At 33.1% G+C, this 26196-nt stretch overlaps 2 protein-coding genes across 2 annotated transcripts in view; one reads left to right on the forward strand and one right to left on the reverse strand.

Annotated features, from left to right (window-relative positions):
* The window catches only part of LOC123715276 (protein prickle-like), a 242133-nt gene that overhangs the window by 133489 nt on the left and 82448 nt on the right, over window positions 1–26196 (reverse strand). The gene's annotated exons all lie outside the window — the stretch shown is intronic.
* LOC123715278 (glucose dehydrogenase [FAD, quinone]-like) lies at window positions 18229–20365 on the forward strand. The gene is made up of 3 exons (XM_045670231.1): window positions 18229–18656; window positions 18749–18864; window positions 18937–20365. Exons 1-3 carry the CDS (start codon window positions 18321–18323, stop codon window positions 20363–20365), a joined length of 1881 nt encoding a protein of 626 aa, XP_045526187.1. The 5' UTR covers window positions 18229–18320.

Below are 26196 nucleotides of genomic sequence, written 5' to 3' on the forward strand. Positions count from 1 at the left end.
TGGGTCTCGCCACCCCAATGAATAGCAAAGAGCTTTAAGTTCCTTAAAAACGATACTTTCATTCGTGAATGGAACAACCTTACGAATATTAGTCCGCTCTTTATAACTCTTTTAATTATTGGATGGAAAACTTACTAACTAATGACGAAATACCAATGTTTTTATATCATTGAATTTTAATGACATATAGGTGTCGTGTTAATCTGACACACAATGTTTTTGTCAGACATAGACATTTGTTAAACGACCTTCCAACTTTCCTTATATAGGCACAGATTACATATAATCCCTCTATGGAATGAACTGTCTGTGTGGGTCCATGTTCTCTTCACTGAATTATTCTATTATTTTAAAATAAATTTCATAAAATCACCTTAATACATCACAATTTGCAGCTACTTTTTATTTAATAATAATAAAATAAATGGCACTACGTTATTGTACCTTTTTTTAACAAGTGATTTAGAGCATTACAACATTCGTCAGAACGTGAACCTTTAGCAAACTGAGTCATTAACAATCTTTGTCTTTAATAATCTGTGTCTTAAACAATATTTTTCTTTGATAATCTCTGTCTTTAATAATCTATGTCTTAAACAATCTTTTTATTTGATAATCTGTGTCTTTAATAATCTATGTCTTAAACAATCTTTTTCTTTCATAATCTGTGTCTTTAATAATCTATGTCTTAAACAATCTTTTTATTTGATAATAATCTGTCTTTAACAATCTTTTTCTTTGATAGCCTGTGTCAAAACAATTGGGACTATATAAATGTCCAAATCGGAGCGTAAGCATTTATATTTCAACAATCAAAACCCGCCACTTTATAAAAGTCTATAACGCTTTATATGACCGTTATAAAAAAATAGTTTGGTTTAATTTAATTAAGTTAAACATATTTCTGTAAAAGTCAAGTTATATTGGTGGATGTATACTACTGGCTTAGCTCTTTAAGAAAACATCTCAGGAAAACATATGTAAAGTTGTCGCATGATTGGAAATTTATCTCAAACAGGCTTGTACCTCCTCCGATGTACAAAAATATATGCAAAACGCGAGGTATAACAATTTTGTAATTAAAGTATAAACATGAAATGTATTTTGAATTTATAGATATACAATATAAGTAATGTATTAATGTTTTCATTATATTGTACATTTTTATTTTGTTAAATATCATTTTCCTAATGACTTATTCAAACTAAGATCACCCAGGCTTAAAGCGATACGAACACAATTTAATAACTGAACATTGAAAGTTTCTATTTATAACTGCAGGCATTTTAATTTGATAAAAGTAATGATGTTAGGAGTTTGTTTGATCGCGCAAAGTCCATAAGTTTCTGAAATGTTTGTGTTGAATAATTCATTTATGACGCCTGGTAATACATATGACTATAGAGGATAAATCATGCTAACCAAATAAGGGCAAGTATAATATTAGAAACACTGCTACAGGCTTCTATCAGACACAAGCAAGTATATATTTTTTTAGATAAGGGTGAAATGTGTCAAGTTGGCTAAAGAATTCAATGTGAGTGCAATTACGACGTGCGGTGTATCATTTGCGTTGAGGCAGGAGTGGCTACTGGGAAGGCAATCAGTGTCATTACAGCGAGTGCGCAGGTGATCATGGATCAACTAACTATATGCCTTGATTCGCTAATCTTCGTACGATCTATGGTATTGCAATAATTCAAATTTAGAATGTTGTTGATAGATAACATTCTTCATAATTTATAATAAACATAGTATTTTTAAGGCAAAATTTGAATTTAGAATGGGAGAGAAATTCTTGACAAAGTAGCATTTGTATCAGTATTTTGTTGAAAAATTTATGGTTATTTAAAGTGAAGCAGTTTAAAAAAACCTTAATCAATTAATACACAAAAATATTATTTTTTTAAATTTTAGCGTAAATAATAAATTCCAAAATTTCAGGCAAATCCACCGGCCAATAACTGGCGGTGAAGGAGCCTGACCTGAGCCGGCCTAAGTACCGCTTGATTAACAGAGTGGAGGACCTGCTGCAGGTGTAAGTCAGCAATTAGCGGTAGGTGATGCTGGAAGATTCGGAGGCTAAGACATTTTTTGAGCCTCAGACCTAGCAGAATGAGATAATAAAAGTGCCATGGGTCCCATCTAATTATTAAAACTTCATAACTTATGTATGAAAACTGTGAAGCGAATCACACAAATAATAGAAATAACTTTTTTAATGATCTGAATTCAATTTATCCAAAGTCGTTATCATATTACAAAATCGGAACACAATCAAGCAATAGGATCTCCCGACACTATCCGAGATCTCGGTATAATTCATACAATTCCATCGGAACTTTCTGATTGAATTGCAATAATTCGATCGTGATCTGATACCCGGGCACGTCCGGGGTGCCTTTCAGATTCATGTGCCGCTGTTACATGCTATTCTATAAGATATTCCAGCGATTGCCTTTATTCTTGTTAGAATTATATTTTAGTAGCACAGCGGGCGGCGCGTTGAACTCTTCTATATGAGTAACTTAACGAGCGAAGAAGTATGGGATTGTGGTAATATGTAGAATTTTATCGATAATTTTTTATTAGAATTTTTTTGTCGTTTATTAAGGTTTTTAACTTCAGTATTATAATTTTATCATACTTTTAACTAATTCCCAGATTTAAAATGTATATTATCAATTATAGTTAAGTTGTTTCTTAGTTTCTTTCTTAATTTATAAAATATTAGTTAAAATGGTATTAAAGATATTTTTGTTAAAAACACAGGTTAAACAAGTCTAAGCATATAGCATTTAAGATATTTATATTCAGCATAAGTCGTGGAATGGGACAAAACCTGTCGTTTACATGAGTGTCGCGTTGTCGTAACTACTACTTTAGATAACACATGCAAAACATGTGGCATTTGTGACCTTAGTGCACATTCACACCTTACTTTAAGAATTTAAATATAACTTCTAACGGAAGTTTCATTATTTACATAACCAAAGATTTCGATTACATTTCAGTAATCGAGGTTAGCGGTCAGTAATAATTGTTTATAGTTTTATTTGTGTGTAGTTCTCGTGTAAACCAAAGACCATTTTATAATTCTTGTTGTTAAAATCCTTCAATAACTGTGATCATGCTGACTCTACTACTGTGGGATGAATTAATAGTTTATGGTTGAAATCTTTAACTGATATATAACTGACGTGTTCTGTAAAAAATATGTAGAAGAAAATATACACTAATATTATAAAGTAGAAATATTTGAATGAACAAGCTCTAGCACTACTGTACTGATTTCAATTTTTTTAATACTAAGTAACATAGACTATTTTCACAACCCTCTTTTAAAGCAAACATATTTAATAATTTTAACTATTCCTGTACTAAAACAGTAGCAAGGTATTTACTTAGTGGCGTTAAACGAATAAAGAGGTGTTAATACGCCCATTTACGCTACAAATGCAGATTCCACGAGGTATTCAACATACGCCGCCTTGCCGTGGAATGTTTTGGGGTATGTAACAATGGATTTGAAAAGTGAATAAATTCTGTTAGTATTTTCATACAATTTAGTTTTTTGAACAACAATAAAATTTCCAGATTGTGAATTAATAATAAGTATATTCCAGTGGCGTTATGATCTTATGGGTCTTGGCCTGAGATTGCATCCGTTTTGTTCATTTCAGAGACAAATACGTGATCAGCCTTCTGACACTTATAATCGATTTGTGACATGTCGGTTCCCTCACGATGTTTTACCCAACAAATAAGTGTTAAATGCCGGAGGTCTCGCGGCAGGCGTAAGCCTTTCAGCTAAGACTGCACATTTTTCAATTGACACACGACTTATGTAACCTAATATTTTAAAAAGTAATTACAAGCGTAAACAAAATGTAAACAATCATCACACTTGAAGCCAATATGTTTAACACTTATAAATTGTATTTTTACATTCTCGTTTCCGATAATGTCCAATAACATAAGAATAATTTAGATTTATGGACCCTTAGATATCTCATATTTTAAACAGTTAAACCCAGTTTGTTTGAAGTTGTGACCCAGCTTCAAACAAAGAGTTTTATTTAAACATTTCCATACAAAAACCGCCAACTTTATTCACGTCTTAAATATTTCTACACCATATTGGGTCAACTAATAATCTAAAGTACCATTTCGACATGTAATTTAAAAGAAAAGTATTCAAGTATTATCATTACTATGTAATGAAATATTGTAAATACTCCATATTTGTGTGTATACGATACTGTATATAAGACTACGTGGACGTATTATATAACTTTATATATGATGTACCGCAGTTACCAATTCCGCTTATGAACTGGCTGCACAACCGTTTTCTCAGTTCTGCACGAAACTGGATATATGTGTGAAACACTGAGAGATTAATGTAAGATTTATTTTTTAAGTAGAAATAAAATTTGTTAGTCGTTTAATATAGTAAGTTAGTATATCTTCATATATATATATATATAATTCTATTGTACTTGTGTATATCACTGAACTCCTCTTAAACGGCTGAACCGATTGAAATGAATTTTTTGTATGGGCGCCCTGGATGGTTTAGATTTACAAATCAGCCCGGCAGATGGCGCACTCGGTATCTAGGTCTAGGTATAAATCTTCTGCGCATGTTTTTGAAATTAAATTCCTAAACGGCTGGACAGATTTTGATGAAATTTTTCGTGTGTTCAAGTGGAGTTGAGAATGATTTACATTATTAGATTTATTTTATAGGACGTGTGTACAGGACAACGTCTATCGGATCCGCTAGTATATTATATTTATTTGGCATGTATATTTATTTTTATTTTATAAAAAAACCCGTTGTTTACTAGCATGGCATTTATTACCTGCATGCCTTTGTAACGATTCTATGTTACATCCGATGAGCAATATACTACTGTAATTATATTAGCAGAGACTAATAACATTTGGTATAAAAAAAAACATTCTTACTAAGTTTAAAAAGATCATTTGGAAAGCTTGTCTTTATTTATTTCGTAATTCTACAGCTAACAAACTATTTGTCGTTCTACTATATAAACAATTACACTAAATATAGCCAAAGATGAATTACATAATATTTACAAAAATGGATAAATATTTACACAAGGGAAAAAACAAAAAAAAAATCAATACGTTTAACTATTTAAGCTGATTTGGCTGTGATGGATGGTGTAAAAGTAGAGTGTGTACGTGAATTTGTGTATATGGGGCATACTCATGTTGCAAGTGATTTTGCGCTATAGATACAATACACACAATACACAATAGCTTTAACAAGTCAAGAAAACAGTTATTAAAATATCTCTATAATGTCGCGCTTGCGCATTATAAAGCCACAAATTAAATTAAACCAATAGGTTGTTGTCCCCTGTAAGCAACAGGTTGTGGTTACATCACCTGCCCGTAAAATTACAACCGTTAGGGTTGCCCACCCCTTTCAACCTTCAAGGATATTTATTCATTATTTGATACTATCTAAGAATGTTATAAACAAAAGAACGTGCATTTGACCCGAAGAAAAACGGGGCAAACAGGCAGAAGGCTCATCTGAAGCTAAGTGAACTGGTAAGTTTTTTTTTGAAGGAAGTTAAATAAGTTCGGAAATCCTTCAGTGGGCAGCTGGTTCTACATAGTGATGGTGCACGGCATAACCTTCAAAATACGCTCAGTTGTGGAATGGCGAACGTCGAGATGATACTGGTGGAAATTCGTATTCTGCCTCGACGTCCCATGATGAAACTCAGCCACAGGTTTTCATACCTGTGACTTCACGTTTGTGCTCCGTTAGCATTATTTTCGCGATTCATACTGAGGAAAAATGTTTTAACTTCAAGGAGTCAAAAATATGTTTGAATATTTCTGTGAAATCGTTGTCTATTGCGCCGATAGATGGCGTTAATATTAATATTATCATAATATATTTCTCAACGTGCAAGAAATAACATTTATTGAGCCTCGTCACATTTCATATCATTTTCCAATCTCAAGTGTCCGTTCATACTATAGCTTCTACGAGATGCATAGGGATCGGAATTTTCACTTGGTATGTACCTCTTAAAGTAAAGACGTGACAAATGCGTGAGTGGCAATCCAGCAGCACTCCTCAGCCTCAGAGTCTATGATGGCAACGTCAGGACCATCTGTTCAACCGTCAAGTTGCCGTGGGCACTAATCTTATGAAGACACTTTACACAATGCATTGAAATTTTAACGAACTCTGTAGGTGACCAAATGTTTACTTTATTAGTGTGTGCTATTGATAGTGAGTTATTGTATAAATACAATTCATAAAGTTGGTTGTTATTTTAATGTCTTGTGTGTGTCTATTATTTCTGTATATATGGAAATATGTGTTGCATAGTGACTTGTGATGACAAGGTATTTATTATATTAAATTTTGTAAATCACTCGCTACACGTTTGTGTGTGTAACGTTTCACCCAAATTAACTAACTCTTTACAACATCATACAGCGGGCTGGGTGCGGCCTATTCACGGCGCTACCTGTAGAGGTAAGGCAATATAAAACATCTAATTTGATGTTCAAAGGCATTTTATACTACATAACTAACAGGTATTATCGTGAAATTATTATGTCCTTGGTTTAGGGAATCTGAGTTTAATGCCATCTCGTGGGGCAGCAAGTTTAGCTACTTTTAAAGTTGTAGACGATTCATAAAACATATAAATAATAAAATATTCTGTTCGTATTTTATTGCAAATAAGATTGGTAAGTAAATGCCACCAACAGTTTCACAACATTGATCAGACCTAACAACGAAAGCAAGCACCTAAAACTTTGTATGTAAATAATTCTGTTAAATGTTAATTAATTAATAATACTTATATATAGATACATTACTACTGTAATTTTTTATCGTATATCTATATCTATAATTACGATAAAGAGCAAACAGCAGTACTTACTTTCTTTGTGCGCATTTAACATCACTCTAAGGTAAGCATCGTGAGTAAATCGACTTACCTTAGACCGAAAAGGTGGACGTGCGTCAGGCACAGAAGACTGATCTATAAGATTGACAAACATTCATGAAACGGATTCAGAAAATGAAGCCCACTTAAAAAGGTTGTAGCGCCACTGATTAATTTTTATTTTATATAGAATTATATATTACGTAGGTTTCTTCCCTGCAGGTGTTAAAAATCCATTCTGTACAAGTTGCGATGTTACCGATATAACGTAACGAATGATCTTGTGACTGAAGCTATTAGTTTCTCTTATCGTCTACATTTTGCTAGATAACGCTGGTTCTCGTAAGACAAGGCTATTATTTAGAATTGATAACAATTTATTGATGCTTTAATTATTTATCCAAACGGCTGTGCTTAAGAGATTCTCACTTTGAGTCTTGCGTTTGATATCTTTCTATAACTACTACAACACTTGCAGGTAGTACAGTTGTGAAGCATCGTGAAAGCACTGTCATGCTTAAGAACAGTGTTTCCAACGTGAGGCCCATGCCCAAAAGGAGGGCCTTTGAGACTGAAGCTAACCAAATTGGAAACAAAACTTCTTGCAATTATAATATAAATACCCACCTATCTGTAAACATCCGAGAACCTTTAACAACTTTTATATCATCTATACCGTAACGCCTATTTAAGGAGTAGGCAGAGACCACGGATCTCCACTTGCTACAGTCCTGACATACCTCTTTCGCTTCATCCAGTTTTATAATATTCACCATGCACCCTTATCGGTTGGTCAAGTCAAAAGTATGTGTACGGTTGTCTAATACATCCTGGATATGGACTAGGCATTTAAACAAAGTCCTACACAACCCGACTTTACCATCCATTTTGAATAATTTACTTGTAAGCCGCTTCCCATTCATACTTTCTACATGGTCAAACCACCAAAGCCTTTACTTTCGTATCCTTGTCACTATGTCTTCTTTTATATCATGCATACTACTACGCATGTAATATACTTTCATTTAAATATGAAACTGATTGCACTGAGAAAAGTACACAAATCAATAAAAATATTTGTACTGTTTCCGTGATCACACAAGTCCTTAAAAAGCCCAACCCACATATTTATTCCTTATTTGCTAATGTTTCAGCAAAATTATAACGATAGCGTTTGTTATATGTAATAAAAATTTGGATCCCTGCGGCAGTGTGCCTCTAATGGGGGAAGTATTTTCTCACTGGTTTGTGATACTTATACCTTCAGCGAAAGAGCACCAGCTCTGAGATATCCGGTCCTACTATGTAGGTTAAGGGAATCAAATTTTATTTGTACAATAAAAATATAATATTTATATAAATATTTAAATAAAGAAAGTATAAAAAGCATTTATAAAAACTTTGAGTATTAAATAATAATTATTCTACAGATACAATAAGTTGTAGATTACTCCACAAAAAACTGATGAAGTTTGTCGAATAACAAAAGATAATATGCTGTAAGCTACAATTTGGACGGTGCCTTCGAGTCGGAAATTATAAGGCTTTGAAAGGTTACACGGCAATTCAACTATGCGTGGGTTATTTATAAAACGGTATATTAGAAATAGAACAATACAAAACCATTATAGCCCAGTAGATATTTCTATGTCGGTTTGAAACAGATTATCTTGGGAAATTCTTCAAAAAAACTTCAATTGAAAATATATTTATTTCTACACTATCCTTGCATCATTGTTGACTGGGTTTAGATGTTTATTTATAACCAGCATATAACTTATATATGACCTTAAACTAACTATTTTTACTTTCCAAACCTGACATACAAATACAAACAATTATCCAATTCTGGTGCAGAACTGAATAATCTGTTAAGTGGCACGATCATAAGCAAAATTAGTAACTGCTGCTAGAGTTCACGAGGAAGCGGTTAGGCAGCGAGATCATTAGTAGACTTGGTAACTGCTGGCGGAGGAGAGTTCGTAAGGAAACGGTTAAGCAGCAAACTCATTAGCAGAATTGGTAACTGCTGCTAGAGTTCACGAGGAAGCGGTTAGGCAGCGAGATCATTAGTAGACTTGGTAACTGCTGGCGGAGGAGAGTTCGTAAGGAAACGGTTAAGCAGCAAACTCATTAGCAGAATTGGTAACTGCTGGCGGAGGCTAGTGTGTGAGGAAATTTATATGTACAAAAATATATACATTCTATTCTCTTGCAATTTAGCATAAAAACATGACAAAGCATGTAACTAGTCTTCTCTGTCGAAAGTGTAGTAGTAGATGACGATTGATGACTGAGTAGAAAGACGATTCACCAGTAGTTCATAAATTTCAAAAACATAGCCGTCGTACAACCCCATCATTTAAAACTGCATTATTATTTTATATTGAATATCTATATCTATAATTACGATAAAAAGCACACAGCAATAAGGCTAATGTGTGTTATCTATAAAGGCACCGCCCAAGCTGTTTCTTACTGAAGCTGTTAATAGCTGACTTGAGATTATTATTATTAAATATATTATTTTTTAGATTACACGCAAACGGGTAGAACTTGATGTTGATGTGAGAAGCCAGTGTGTGATCGTGGTTGTCGGGTTAAATAGAAAACCATTTTTGTTTATTAAACACACACTTTATAGTATTCAGCAGTCTGGATACATGTCGCAGCCAACTAGCTTAATTAGCCGTTCAATCAATAGTCTATCCTCTTTACTAAACAACTTTAACTAGCGGCCTCAATTATATTCAGCCACTTGATCAAACAGCTAGGCAAATGACTTGAACGATGTAACATTCTGCGACATTTACACCGAGCACTGCTCTATTGTATATCAGGGACAATGATTTGAAACAATATACATACCAAAACATCATATTTATAGCGTCACACAGACACAAATACCGTGTAGTGCGGTGATTTGAGAAGTGGCAGATTTCAACTTAGAATAGTTATTCTCAACGTCCATTAGTGTGCATAATTGACGTATTAATTATGTTAACAAATATTGTTTAATAAAAACAATGAAATTTCTTTGTATTTCCTAATTGCCGTCCGCAGTAGGTGAAAGATTGAGGACGGATTCATAAAACAAATACTTAAAATATTATGAAATACAAACTTTTTTAATTGGCTGAATTACCTGTAACAAAAATGAATATGTTAATAATATTCAAGAATGTAAAAGTACAAGGTAAAGGCTTGACAGAGGAGGGAAAAGCTTGAGGCTATAATACATTGTTGTGAAGAACAGTAGATAGGAGGAATAATTTGATGACCGCCGACGCGAGCCCGATGGTAAATGATACACATTGAAACGAATACAACTTTCTTTACTACTCCCGAATTTGACCATAGAACCTTCGAACTGACTGAGGACAGTAGATGTGGTTTAAAAATATAAATGATTCATGAAACATACTCAGAAATACCAGGTCCAGCTAGAATATTGTAGCATCACTGTATTTTTAAATAATAGAAATAATCTTTGTTTAAAACAAAAATATGGTTTAAACAAAATTGTTAATACGTATATATTATATACATACTTGTTAAACACTTGTTTGACCTTAGCAATAGAAAATACATAATACATGCAATAAGCAATTAACAATAAATAATATATAAAGCATTAAGAAGGAAGTTTTATTTAAAATCCAGGACACATACACTATCCAATGACATTGTAATAATTACTATTCGGTGTGCGTCTGTGCATGCGCATATTGAGCAGTTAATGAGAAAAAGGATTTAGCACCCGTACACGCAAGCGCAGCGAGATACCATCGGGAATCGAACCCGCTAATTAGCACGCCACAACGCAGATATACGTTGACGCCTTTATTTAGACAAGCATTCATTAAAACACAGCACAGGAGTGTATATTAACAATTTTTTGTTTAGTAAAAAACATTCAAAATACTGAAAGCAGAGCGTATGCGGTTTATAATAGGCAATATTTTATATATGTAGATTATTTTGTTTTCTACCTTTACAAAATATGATCGAAGAGTGCCAATGACAAATATTTTTTTTTAAATAGAATATTTTTTTAACATATGATGGCTTTGTTGCTTAGAAAAGTTTTTGTAAAAAAAAAACTTGGCTATTTAAAAGAGTGACGGAGAGGTTATTGCCAGTTATTTTTACTCTTGATTAGAGAACTGGCAGTAAATTTATATTTAGAAACATTTTTTTACTTTGATTTGAATGCGTCCACAATATTGGAATTGTATAAAGATTAAATTCAAGTTATTCGTGTTAATCCAATAAATAATAAATTGTCAAACGTCAAACTTTGGTCTCACTTCAATGCAATTGTAAAATCAATGATCAGTAAGAAAAGCAACCTTTTAACAGTTAACTCAAACAAATAATCAAAATTTAAGATATTCATAACCATAATATATATAAATTTTATTTATATTTCTATTATCTACTGATAAATATCACCTTTATATACAGAAATAAGAGACAATTTAGACCAAATAACACACTAGTTTATGTCTGCATACTGATCAACACGCGCACTTTAACTTCGTTAACGACGCAGTGCTATGAAATTTTTAACAGGCGAAAACAGAGCGACACAACCTTTATTGTTGCTTCAAGCGGTGGATAGAACACAGAATGGAATTTAGATATATTTAGGTATAATATTGTGCTGCTGAAGTACAAATCCTTGCTAAATTCAATATAAATTTCTTACGTGAGGCAATCGACATTCTTTAAACCCAAACACGGTCCTTAATACAGAGAAGGCCGATTACTTACACTGGAAAAACAAATCATTAGGCACTATATATTTATTAGAAAAGCAACTATTTATAATCATTATATATTATTAAAGGTCTGGGCCTCAGATTTCTCCTTACATTTCCTCAGACTACATCTGTTTCGTGATCATTGGTCAATATAGTAGGCAAGAAGATGATCAGCCTACAATGCCTGACACACGCTGACGACTTTTAGGTCCTAAGGCAAGCCTCACGATGTTTTCCTTTCATTTCTACCGTTTCAGCGAATGTTAAATGCACACAGAAAGAAAGTTCATTGGCGCCGGGAATCGGACCTACGAATTCGGTGATATTAGTTATTTCGACTACGTATTTGCGTGTTGTACAAGAGTGTAAGTGCGTGCTCCTATTTCACCATGCCTCCTGCTGATAGAGGACAAATCCTTGTTTTTGATTTATTTTAATATTATTTATTACTTAAGATTTCATGTGGAACATGGTGTAATAGTTGCAGCTCTGTAAAACAAAAATATGGCGATTAAAAAGAGTGGTAGAGAATTTATTGCCAGTTCTTTCCTTCTGTTCCACGTCCTTGACTTGAGGTCTGGCGGTAAATGCAATTGTAGATTGTGTTACCTATATAAATAAATAATTTTGTTTTTTTTTTGAAACGACCTCAGGAATGAGAGTCGCACGCTGAAGCCATTAAGCCAACACTGCTTATATACCGCATTAACATTCAATATATTTTCTCTTCAAAATTGGTTATTGTTAAATTTTCTCACACTAGTGGAAATATTTGAGACTAACATGTAATTAAACGTTACATAAATTAGAGGCGCTAATAAAACGTGTAATTACTTTTAGTTTCCCACTCAACACTATTTTAACAAGTCGAATACATCCCACAAAATAGACAATGTGTTTTACTTGTACCGTGCAAAGAATTCTAACAAAAAAATTGTTAAATGTTAAACAATATTGGTTGTAAAGAAATGTCTTGTAAATAAAACAATTTTTGAAGTGAAACTTCTTTAGACGCATGAGGGTAAAGTTTTTACGGATGAAACGTCACGAAGATATGCAGTGTTTTTGTCGAAGAAAACGGAGAGAGCAATTGAGACCGATTGTGAAAGAGTGAGAAAGAGAATGGAGAAAAAATACACGCACGGCTGATGTATTTGTTAAGTAGTTATATATTAGAACTTTAGATGGCAATTCTGTCGCATAACGTCTTGTGCAGTAAACGCAGATTTTTTTATTTATTTATATTATCATTAGCACGTAAACAGTGTGTAAACAGTGTGAATATAGATATAAAAATACATGGAGTGATCGTGTAGTACATGATTATCTATTGGGGCTTTTACCTTAGTACCTAATAATTAATTTACAAAGAAGTTTCACTTCTGACATGTGTATTTGGAACGCAAGCACTTTATTTTAGTAATATTTGAACCAGAAAACCGTGACTGAGTCTTACGAAACACACTGTGTTTGATAATAGGCTAAAGAAATGCGTTCCATATTACCAAAGGAACATACAGGACCGGAGAAATAAAATTATGCCCACGTTAGATCATACAGGAGCCTAAAAACAATTTTAGTTTATTCCGTTTCTATCTTATGATTTGAAGCACAACTAGCTGAAGAAATTTTATGAGAGTACCGACTTCACACGGCTGAAGTTTATTATTGTATAGTATTATTTTGTTAGTAGCATTCTAATAGTGAAAGTTTTTGAATTAATTTCAAACTTACAATAATTTGTCCCCTTTTTATTATCTCTCACTTTAATCGGCAGCTCATGTCTAAGCCTCGTGGTCAGCAAAGAAGCATCTAAGGCTGATAATCTTTTTCCATCGGGTTCTGTACAGCCTCTTATGACAGTGTACAGTTTTGAGCACGTTGACTCTTTCACTTGATCGGTCCACTGGTTGGTGAACGCCTCTGCGCATTTTATGGCCGAAATAACAATTATATAGTAACATATTTTTTGATTACTTTATATCAATGGCTTACTTATAAATCTCCAGAGTGTTTATTTTAGGTTTATCAACGTTAACAATTTATGAAATCTGACAGGTCTATGCCGCATGCATAGGATTGTTTAACATCCTTGCTAATTTACTAGTACGTTTCGATGTCATAAACTATCCCATACTTTCTGCCGCGCACACCTCTTTGTGGAACTAGCTTTCATTAGCGGTAATTCCCATACGAGTTAGGCTTCAAGAAAAGAGCATTGATAGGTCGGCAACATACTCGCTAGCCCCCGTCGCAGGTGTCTATGGGCGTCGGGTATCAATTTGTCCAAAGTGACTCTGTTCATTTTCCTTCTATTCCATTAAAAACTTTACATGTACCTTATAATACCTTAGTGCGACTGCTTGGTACCGCTAGACCCTGGGTATCGTGTCAACGGGGATCATCTATCACGAATTATCAACGGCCGTCATTACCTACCTGATTCACAGGTAAAACTGTTTTCACACTTGAAAGGTTTTTGAACCATTAAAACGCGTAAACTATTTATTTACAGTGAAATCAGACATTATATTACTTTATATATAAAATCGTTTTAGGCATGATTTTACTGTTAAATGGGTAAGAAGATGATGTTCCTGTTTTAAACATGTGGAAGTCATACTAAGCGCTGTCTCATCTCTGAATGATCTAATCAGTCTGGTATCTTTGAATTAGTTCATAGCCATAAGACATTGTGACAATATCAGCGGACTCGGCAGACGTCGTACACATTTAAAAAAAACATCTAATTGTAATTCAAAACCATTCTCGAATCCACCTGAGCACACGAAATTTGATTGAAATCAACTTAGCCACACATACAATATTTATATATATAAAGATTAGGCAGACGTTATATGCTGTTTTTGACATAAATCTAATTTTATTATATTTCTCCAACATGTCGTTTTTTAAGATATGATAAAAAGTAATGTGAAAGCGCCTTTAGGTCTTAATGTTGTCTGGGAATAAATTTAATTTCGACTCCCGAACTCCCGCGCATCTCGCATTATCTATTACATTTCCGCGTCCAAATCACTAATATCGCTTATTTTAAATTACTTCGCTTATTTTACAATTCAAGTTGTTTATAAACAAATCACTGATATGAATTGTAATTGAATTCTCTTATTATATAATATACAATAGCGTTTTTCATTTTCCATTACCACGTTTTAACTCCACATATTCGATTTATGCATACATATGCGACTTATTATTTTTCATTCTCAGACCTCACGAGAAAGCTCGCTGGAGATAAATTTTGCGCTACTGAAGATGTAATCGACTGAAGCTTATTTTGAGGCTAAAGACAAATCGTACTGAAAACGGTATCGCAATATTGTATGTACATGTAATTGTCATAAATAGGTAATTTTAATGATTTTTTTTGATGAACCTATCTTAACCTTCGAACTTTTCTGCGTTTCCTTCAAAAAATGTGATTAAAAAAATCAAGAATAAAATTTGTCATGTCTTCATACAACAAAGAATTTTCGTACTGGAACTATTAAGAATGGTACGTACAATGGCGAGGGTCATAATTATCTGCTAGTAAATAGCATGACTTCGTTTATAAGGTCCATTTCTCGGGCAGCCAGGTATGTACTTCATAATGGGAGTCACATACTGTCAAAACCACATGGGACACCGCGTCGTAAGTTCGAACCAATGGACATTCAGATTTAAGCGTTTAACGCTCACTGAATGGAAATCTCCTTGTGGAATCCGGCACGACTTAGACCCAAATTTAAGGCGACGGAGTGTATCCAGCACAGAAGGCTGATCACCTATCTGCCAACGAGAAATAAACAATTGTATAGAAATTTGAGGCACAGATCTAAAGGTTTGAACGCCACTGGGTTTTAGTCTTCATTGATTATTGATATTAGATATTTAATGTAAAAATGTACCCCTGATTACATACTTTAATTTTACCAATTAATTATAATTCCCTTTTTATTTATATTCGGTTAAAAACTGTGATGTTAATGAAAATTCAAATATAACTGCAATTTTTAAATTAACTCATTTGCCTTAAAAAAATAACAGGCGTTATTTTTTCTTTCTTAAAATTGATAAAAATATCCTTTGCTATGGTTATTTAATTAAATATTCTTTAAATTTTTCCACGACTTATTATATTTTAATATGTTTAGTAAAGTATCATATAATACGAACCGTTTGAAGTACGCCATGAACGCGTTGGATCTCAAATTATGCATAACTTTCAATTAAGGAGGGCTCATGAAATTTAACATTGGAATTGCCCAACCGCTACAATAATTCGAATTCAATACGAATCCACAAAATGTGCACATTCAAAGCCTGGCAATAACATTTTACGACATCACCGCAGTCTGCCAGCGGCCGATAGCTGAACTAATAATATAAATTCGAGTTACATCAATTTGTCCTAGATGGCGCTGTTCTAAATACAGTTAATGGGAAGGGTTAGGGGATATTTTCATTTATTGCTTTTTATTTGGTCTGAGAGCGTTTCATTTATTTCATAACCATGTAATATGATCGTTTTCATTGTCTAGAATCGTTGTGCAGTAACAATTATAGCCCGCTTTATACTTATTGCCGTTTTAATGACTTGGCGTGCTGCGGCCCGCCCGGGGCTAATTCCTCAATTATTTTAATGAGTCAAATGGACGACCATATTGTTGTATAAGCAACAAAATTGTTATTACAAATGTCATGACAATATATAGAATTTGGATAGTACTATCGCAATTAACTGGAAGGAGTTTTATTTGAATAACATATGTACAAAGACAAGGTTATTATAAAATTATTAATTATAGAATTATCTACTTTAATTATATAAAGTATGTTGGTTATCTCTAGAGTTTATTATTTTAATTTAAAAAAAGATGCAAGGTCTATGTATCTATGCTATCAATAAAATTGTGACATGTTATCGTGGTTATCCTCTAATATTTAATTTATATATATATATATCAGCTAAAAAGCCATTCAATTTACAGCCTAGCCTCTTAACTATTATTTATTTTTTTAATTTATTTTATTATTTATTATTTATTTAACAGCGCTATTTAACTAGCGGCCTGAAAGATAATCAGCCAGTTGATCAAACAGCTAGGCAAATGACATGGAATGAAATTTAGTTCCACTTTCTGCCACTACACAGAAATATTATTTATTATAATAAATATTATTAATTAATATGATTTATCTATATATATACAATTCTCGCATCACAATGTTCGTTCCCATACTCCTCCGAAACGGGTCGACCGGTGTTTATGATTTTTTTATGCATATTCAGTCAGTCTTAGTCTGATCTATCTTTTCAACCCCTAAGTGTCCGCCCCAAAAAAATTTTTTTTTTGTTTTACAGCATACAAAAATACATACAAACCTTAATTGTCAGCCCTCTACGATCAACCCCTATTTTTTATTCAAGTAAAAAAATGTTTCCTGGAAATAATATACCTGTGAAAAACACATTTGCCGGGTCAGCTAGTTACCTATGTATCTCAATGTTTTTAATTTCGCTCTTATTATTAAGCAATATTGGTCGCGTAGTAAATTGCTTCAAAATTACTTGTGCTCTCATATTATAATTTAAGTTTCTCATGATTTTTGTCACGAATGGGCTACCGCATCCTGTCTCTAAGCATTTTTAAATTTATGTTTAGCCGCGTTTATGTCTCACGAATTTATTGTGTCAAAAAAAAATCCATTATTCCACAGTAATCATACATTATAGATTTAAGTGTAATTTAAATTGAAATAACTGTCGACTACATATAACCGGACATATTTATGATTAATAGTTATATTATTCTGTAGTTCTATAGTTTGGTTGACGTCGTAAGGAAGTCTTATAAGCAATTAAGGCATATTGTAAAACACTGGAATGAATTTGGCAACTTTTTTAATTGCACCACCGGTTCCGAAAATATTAAATAATTAAGTCACCCCGCACTATTTTATTTTAATGAATAAAATTTCATTACGAGATACATAAGACATAAGATCTATCTATAAAAATAAGGAAACTATAATATTATTATTTATTATAATATATATACTATTATTTATTTGTGATAAAGCTTACATAAGACAATGCACTGGGGGGTGAGAGAATATCATGCGTAATTATTCAATTGTTTTCTTAATACCACATTGGAAAATGTTGAATTCTCAAAGAATAAATGTTTCATTGGAATTTAAACTATAAAAACTCTTGGAACATTTACAATGCATCAACATTGTTGTTGTTTACAAACGAAAGCATACCAATAGCACAATCGTTCATTGCGTTTTGTCTCTGTGAACGTCGCGATTGTTTTTGTAGTTGGCTTATTGAATTAATGCTAAATTCCTACATATTAAAACAGAACAGTTAATGTGGTTAAGCCAGACTAATGTTTTAATTAACCGTTAAGATATGTAAAAGAAGATTCCATTGGCTTAGTGGTTGCCTAAATTTTTATATTATATGAGAAGAAAGCGCTCAATAGCGATCAATGTTTTTATATATGTGGAGAATGAAAATATAATAGGAGAAACGCAAGTATTTATTGAGTAAGTGATTGAAGAATATTCTGAATAAAATGCAATGACATCAGCTGGTAACATAACTGAAGAACTTTGTAAAATATGTGACGGAAGAATTGAATGTGCACCCACTGCTATACTTCTTATAGCTTTGGTTCATACGCTATACGGGCATTTAGGGCCTGAAATAGATTATTTTGGGAACAATAAAGAGGAACTCACAGGTTCTCAACAGAAATTAAAAGTTTTACCAAAACATCGGTATAAATATGTAGAAAACGAGGAGCGAAACGAGAATTCCGACATCGATGATGACGAGTTTGATTTTATAGTGATTGGTGGTGGCACAGCTGGTTGTGTACTTGCCAGCCGACTCTCCGAAAACAGGAAGTGGAAGGTATGTAAAGTATAATGTAAGTCAACAAAAATATGTTATTATTTAACCCAAATTTAATATCAGTTTTATGACAAACTTCTGTTTCATCATAGACACTGCTTATAGAAGCCGGAGTTGAAGAACCTAAAATGACACTGATTCCTGCACTCACAAGTGAATTTCAGGGTTCATCACTTGACTGGCAATACGCAATGAGACCCAAAAAGGGGTAGGTGTTAAATTAATATATTTCTAATACATAATATTATTATATCATCTTAAACCAGTTATTGTATTTAAGATTTTGTCAGAACCGTATGGAAAAAGGCTGCGAAATAATACAAGGCAAGGTACTTGGCGGAACATCGTCAATTAACGAAATGGCCTACATAAGGGGCAGCCCTGCAGATTACGATGAGTGGGCACTTAATGGCAATGAAGGGTGGAGCTTTGCGCAAGTACTGCCTTACTTTAAATACTCTGAGGGGAATTACGACAAAGACATATCGAAAAACAAATTCTTCCACTCGACTCAAGGTCCTTTAGATGTAGGACGTTATCCTTATGTGGACGATAATGTAGACGTTTTACTAAGCGCGTTTAATGAGATGGGGTATAACTATACAGATATCAATGGAAGGACACAAATTGGGTTTATGAGGATACAGACTATGTCTTATTTTGGCGAAAGAGTAAGCACGTATACAGCCTTTATAGAACCTATACGAAAGCTTAGAAGTAACATAGTAATTTTGACAGAAGCATTAGTCACTAAAATAATTTTTGAAGATTACAGAGATAGTTTAAGAGCTGTTGGTATTGAATATATTAGAAATGGTACGAAATTTAAGATAAAGGCGTCTAAAGAAGTAATTTTAAGTGCCGGTGCTATCAACTCACCTAAGTTGCTTATGCAATCTGGAATAGGTCCGAGAGACTACTTAGAATATTTAAACATACCGGTGTTGTATGATTTACCAGTTGGTGCCAACTTTCAAGACCATTTAGCAGTATGTTTACCAATTATTAAACTGAGTAGGACTGCGACAACCACAAAATTTACAGAAAAATTAAAAGACATTACAACTTATTACACAAAAGGCCTTGGACCGCTGTCGGCAAACTACCAGGTTGTAGCTTTTATGGAGTCGAGTATATCAGAGATATTGGGAACACCAGATATTGAGTTTCGGTTCAGAGGTCACGATTCAAACATGTATTATAATAAAATGGATATGTGCATTTCTCTGTTAACACCTAAAAGCAAAGGTCAAGTAATACTAAATGCGACAGACCCCGTCTTTGGTACACCTTTAATATACCCCAATTTTCTTAAGGATCCTTCCGATGCAAAGAAGTTATTAGAAGGCATACAAGAAATAGTTAAACTGTTTGATACAGATGTATTTAAAACAGCTGAATACGAGTTTGACCCAAAACCAATTTTAAACAATGAATGTAGGAATCACGAAAGAGTTTCTGAAGAATTTTGGTCCTGTATCATAAGACAATTTTCAATGCCCCTTCAAAATTTCGCAGGAACATGTAAAATGGGTCCTCCCAAAGACCCTGAGTCAGTTGTAGATAACAGTTTACGAGTATATGGTACAACAAATTTCAGAGTAGTTGATGCATCAATAATTCCTAAAATAACTAGAGGATCAACATCAGCACCAGTAATAATGATAGCGGAAAAGGCTAGTGATTTAATAAAAAGTGTTTGGTATTAAACTAGGTATTTTATTTACAAAACTTAATATGAGTCATAATTATTGTTTTTGTAGTCACCGTCCGCTATAGTAGTTTGAATTACCATTATTTTCTTTCCAGTCCTTTAATATTAATTTTGCTCCTTTCTCAGCAATCATAACAGTCGGTGCATAAATTCCTCCTCTAACATGAGTTGGCATAACTGAAGCATCCATTATTCTCAGTCTTTCCAATCCATGTACTCTTAGATTAAATGTAACTACAGAATTTGTACTATTATAACCCATTCGACAAGTACCGATTGGATTGCTCATAGCTTTAGTGTAATGTCGTGCAATGCAATTCCACTGATCACGATTGTGTAATCTATCGCATGGAAATAAATCAATAGGTGCAAGTTTTATCTCTGCCCTCTTCATTTCGTTGGTATTTAATAGCTGAAGTGCGACATCAATACTATCTACTATGGCATCCAGATCTTGTGAATCTTTAAGTAAATTAGCTTGTATAACAGGCCGACCATACTTAGGATTTCTTTTATTTAAAATAACTTTCCCCACACTCTTAGGTTTTAAAAGCACTGGATTTACAAGTACTAAATTATAGTATGCCAATGGCATATTTGTTTCTTCTGCATTGTGTATACTTATATTCGTCAACATAAATTTGTCACTTCTAACATAGTTGCCTTCCAAAGACAGCTCTACATCTGGTGCAACTTTATTTTCAAATAATTGAATGAAAGCCGATATTTGGTTTATTCCACGAGAAGCTAACGGTCCGTTTCGGTTTTGAAACCAAGTTTTAAAATCTTCAATAACTTCTGGCTGACCAACGTTTGCAACTTCCCCTAATGTAAAAGCTAATCCACCCGTAGATACTTGATCTTGGTAATTAAGACCCACAGGTAGGTTAATTAATGTTGTAATATTATGTTTAGCCAATTCATCTTTAGGTCCGATGCCAGATAAATGTAATAGCCTGACATTGTTTACAGCTCCAGCAGTCAATATTATCTCTCTTTTAGCATAAGCTGGCTGTTCTTTTCCCTTCTCCACTTCATACCAAACTCCTTCAACTATTTTTTCCTGTGGGTCAATCATAATCTTAGTGACTGTTACGCCAGTTTTGATAGTCAGATTCTTTCTATGCCTTACAGGTTTCAAAAAGGCGCTGTTTGTACTAAGCCTTGTATTATTGGAAATGGTAAACTGATTATTAACAACAGCTTCTGCAATATTGGTGTTTATATCCATTGCTCTTAGGCCAATTTCTCCAAATGCACCCATAAACACTTCCATATATCGGTCGGTGTGTTTGAACTTTTGAACATGCATTTCACCCCCGCGTGCATGATAGTGAGAGTTCATTAAAACGTCATAGTCACCTGAAACATTTTATAAATATTATTTAATGGCAATTTTTAAAATTATATTAATCTTATTTTAGAAGACATCAATGTACATGATACTTAAATAAACATAATATAAAGTACATATGTTAAATGTTTGATAATAAACAACAGAACTGGTAAAATGTTCTATATACTGATTCCAAATTCATTTCTTATTACTAAAAATCTAAGAAAAAAAAACATATTACTTTATGTACTAACCATTATCCTCGGAAGTTTTAAAATGTTCCAATAAATTTTCAAATTTCCACTCCAACGATCCGATTTCTCCATTTGTATGCCACGAGTCGTAATCTTTCTTACAACCTCTTGTATACTTCATATCATTTGTCACACTGGACCCTCCCAACACTTTTCCAGTTTTCACTTCACAGCTTCCACCTGGACGGGATAAACACGAATAGGCGTTTCGTTCAGTTCTATAGTTCCATAATATTGGCCTGAAGTCTTTGGTTGGTACTCCTGGTATATCATAGTCTATATTTTCGTCCTCGCCAGCTTCTAGAACTAATATCTGAAATATAGAAATTAATACAATATTTGCCGAAGTAAATAATTATGTATCAATATAAAGTCCATAAATAATTTTATCTTTAAAATAATCATATAAAATAATATACACACATAAAAAGTTCAGTGTTTTTTTTATACTTTATACTATTTGTACAGTATTTATTTTATTTTCTAGATTTGTCAGAATAAGTGACTACTTTTTTAACAGTATAATAATAACTAATTAACTAATACGAATACATTAAAAATAACTTTTTGATTTTCAGTTAAAGTAACTGGTAAGATCAAATATTTTTACTACCTTCCATTCCGGTATTGCAGAGAGTCTATTGGCGAGAACACAGCCAGCAGTGCCTCCTCCAACAATAATGAAGTCATACACACTGTTCCTTATATCTTTCTCATCAGCTCGTGTCCTAGTGGCCTTGCTGAAGAGATCTCCTTTTGCCAGAGACACACACAACACGAGGAAATACGAATATCTACAACCATTTTATTTCCATAACAATTGTCATAACGTATTTATTATTATTAATCTCTGAATTCCAAAGCAAAGGAAAACTAAGAAACATTCACTGTAATAGCTATATTAATATTGACAAACCAAATCTACGCAATAAATAAGAATATGATAAAATATAATAGTGTAAATAATAATCATTATTAAACTTTCATTGATCATATTCATTTTCATACAATTTTTAAAATCTAACTAAATGTTTTTTAATTGCGGCCGAGTTACAATTATGTAAACATTAAATAGTGACCCTAAATAAATAACAAACAGTCTGCTCCCGCAATGTCGAGGTATTTTCCATATTACAGAAATAAATTTATCAGAGATCGTGGGATAATGTAAGATTTTTATGTTGAAATAATTTAGAATTTTTTGAATTTATTCGTTCTCAAATTTCCAAAATAAACGATACATATAAAGTATTACAAACCTCAATAACATTTTCACAGTCCACACCGACACTAAACATAAGACTAAACGATTGTGGAAACCAAAAGTTGGTGGAAGTCATGGTTGACTGACCACCGCTGGTAAGGATATGTTGTAATCAAGGATTAAATACAAATCATATTATATAATTGGCATTTGTCGGCTTTCTCGGAAGATATTGTTAATGTACACGCAACGATAACCTCCGAAACTAACCTAAAATAAATATGCTAGAATTCACTAGACAAAGATTTAGAAACGAGCCTTAGTGCCGACTGTGACTCCAATATGAAAATGCAAATGGACTGCAATAAAAAATCTGAATTGGGATATAATATATATCTATCGCGTGCTCATATGTACTAATTTATTTATTACAGAAATACATTGTCCTTACAGACTATGCCCATACTATAATGTCGAGAAAAAATATAATATAATTAAACATATAATATACACAATATCGTTACTGTGAATACACTCTGCGAACATATAAATTTTATTGGTAGTGTCTTAGTCAACGTTTTTGATAACCGGGATCTGTGCGTTGCACTGTTTGGTATCGCAAACAATCTTGTCCTTCGGCGTCGCACATATCCCATAGCTATAAGTAACATAGGTTAACATGTACCATAATTATCTTTGTCTTATTACATTTCCTTAAAATCCCCATAAAATAAACCCGAGCGAGCCTAAAAGCCACTAAGATATTACGGACGAGATAAGAGCCATTCAGGAAATTGAACTGACCGTTACTTTATGGTTAGTTTCAACCTATTTGTAGTTTAGCTATTTCGAATTCTCTAGGGAATTTCATTTTTAAATCTTGGTTGTTTTATCGAGATGGGATATTGGGAATTGAAATGACATTAACAATATTTTATACCAAACATGGACTTGTATTTTTATCCTCTTTCATAAACGATTACTATTTATAAGATCTGTTTATTGGCTGCAGTTAGATCACATACCGTAATAAAAATAATCAATAAAAATAAACGGAAATGGTCACAGGGCCAGGGAAGGGATTTTAATTTAATTTTATATCTTAATTTGATATGAATAAGTCTTACAAATAGACCCCATATTAGCAATATTATTGTTGTATCAGCGCCCTCTAGTATTACTTTGATAAACCTTCATCAGGTTACAATCGACTTCCAAGATACAGTACTACATATACTACCTTAACTCGTACTAGAGGGCGCTAGACTTTCCATAAATATAAATCAAACAAAATTATTAAGGTAACATTTGCCAAAGCTTTATAATATATTATTAAAAGTCAATTGGAACAGAATAGTTCTGTCATAGATCAGCCTCATGTGGCTGTGCGAAACAATTACAATTTCGGCATACTCCGCATTTATCTGGTATAGAGTTAGTATTTTGTACAACCCTATTATTAATTTATTAGAAAAATGATTAACGTAGGGCTGTGCCCGGCAATATATTTACTAGTCAGTAGGGTAGCCAATAATAACGTGAGCGTAGATCATAAATCAACTGTTATCAACCCTGCAGAGGTTATAGAATTTCCTGACCGCACTTGCTGCGTTGACTTTGGAACTTGCTAAGTTTTTCTTTATGTTTTGCAAAAATTGCATTTATCAAATAGAATTAGTTTTATATAATAGCTAAATAATACGTTTATCGTTTTAAAAAGCCTTTAATCAGTAATATAATAGCAGTATTGGAGTGCGGCTCTTACCTGAGAACATTTGTTCGAATCACGGCTTGGACTATTCTTTCTTTGTATTTAACATTCGCTTGTATGGTGAAGGAAGGGATTCTTAGGGAACGGTCGTGCCTTAAACGTAAATTTTTATCAGTTCACACTGTCTTACAGCATTTTTTTTAAATTGTACTACACAATAAAAGCCTAAATATCAATTAAATCACAGTATAACATAACTCTTTATACATATATAACACGTGTGTTTGAAGCCTAACTGCACTAAACAACCTTCACCGATTACTTTAAATTGTTCCTGTATATTGGGTAGGTCTAACAATTATTCGTATTTTTTTGGGACAACTTTATTTTATGATTTGACGTACACTTTCTGTTCTATCACCAATCTCCATTTTTTGATAGCGATATTGGTACGGTTATAATCTTAATATAGTAAAACGTTTTCTGGGTTAGGAAGAGTGTAGATTTTGTCTGAAAACTTATAGATACAAGTTTTTGGTTACGAAACATATTAAATATTGTATACTTATAAGTTGCTACCTTTTATTTAGTACCTATTTCTTTACAAATTTTGACGCTAAAAGAAAGAATTCTTCAATATTATCAAACATAAAACATTCTTCACGTCGGAATATATATTAACTAACGTAGTTAAATGTGCCGATACAGTCAATATAAAATGGATAAACATTAATACAGCAATAATGTACTATAAAATGTACATTAACCAGACGGTTTGGAGTTCCGCCAAACTGCCACAGATCGACGATCCGTCCAGACTCCCGCAACCGGGCACTTTGAAATGAAATATTATCTATAAACGAGCGGCTATTATTTGCATCTGCGATATTAAGACAAACGTATCTTTTACGGCTTTCAGTATTAAAGATTCCTTAATTTACTTATATAAGCTGTGTTGGCCTAGAGGCTTCTGCGTGCGACTCTCATCCCTGAGATCGTAGGTTCATGCCCCGGCTGTATACCAATGCATGGAATTTCTGTCTATCTGCGCATTTAACACTCGCTCAAACAGTGAAGGAATACATCGACAGCGTCTGTCAGGCATGCATATTGACAAATGATCAAAGAACGGATACAGAAATCTGAGGGCCAGACCTAAAAAGTTTATAGCGCTAATGATTTATTTATTAAATTTATTTTTATTATGGAATAACGGACAAAAAGTCCTCGCAAACGCGCACTGCCTCAAGTTTCGCAAGTGCATTGCCGGCCTTCAAAGAATACGAAATATATCTTCACAACTATGTGACAAAGTACAGCA

The sequence above is a fragment of the Pieris brassicae genome, chromosome 10 (assembly GCF_905147105.1).
Source record: "Pieris brassicae chromosome 10, ilPieBrab1.1, whole genome shotgun sequence".
Taxonomy (NCBI): Eukaryota; Metazoa; Arthropoda; class Insecta; order Lepidoptera; family Pieridae; genus Pieris; species Pieris brassicae.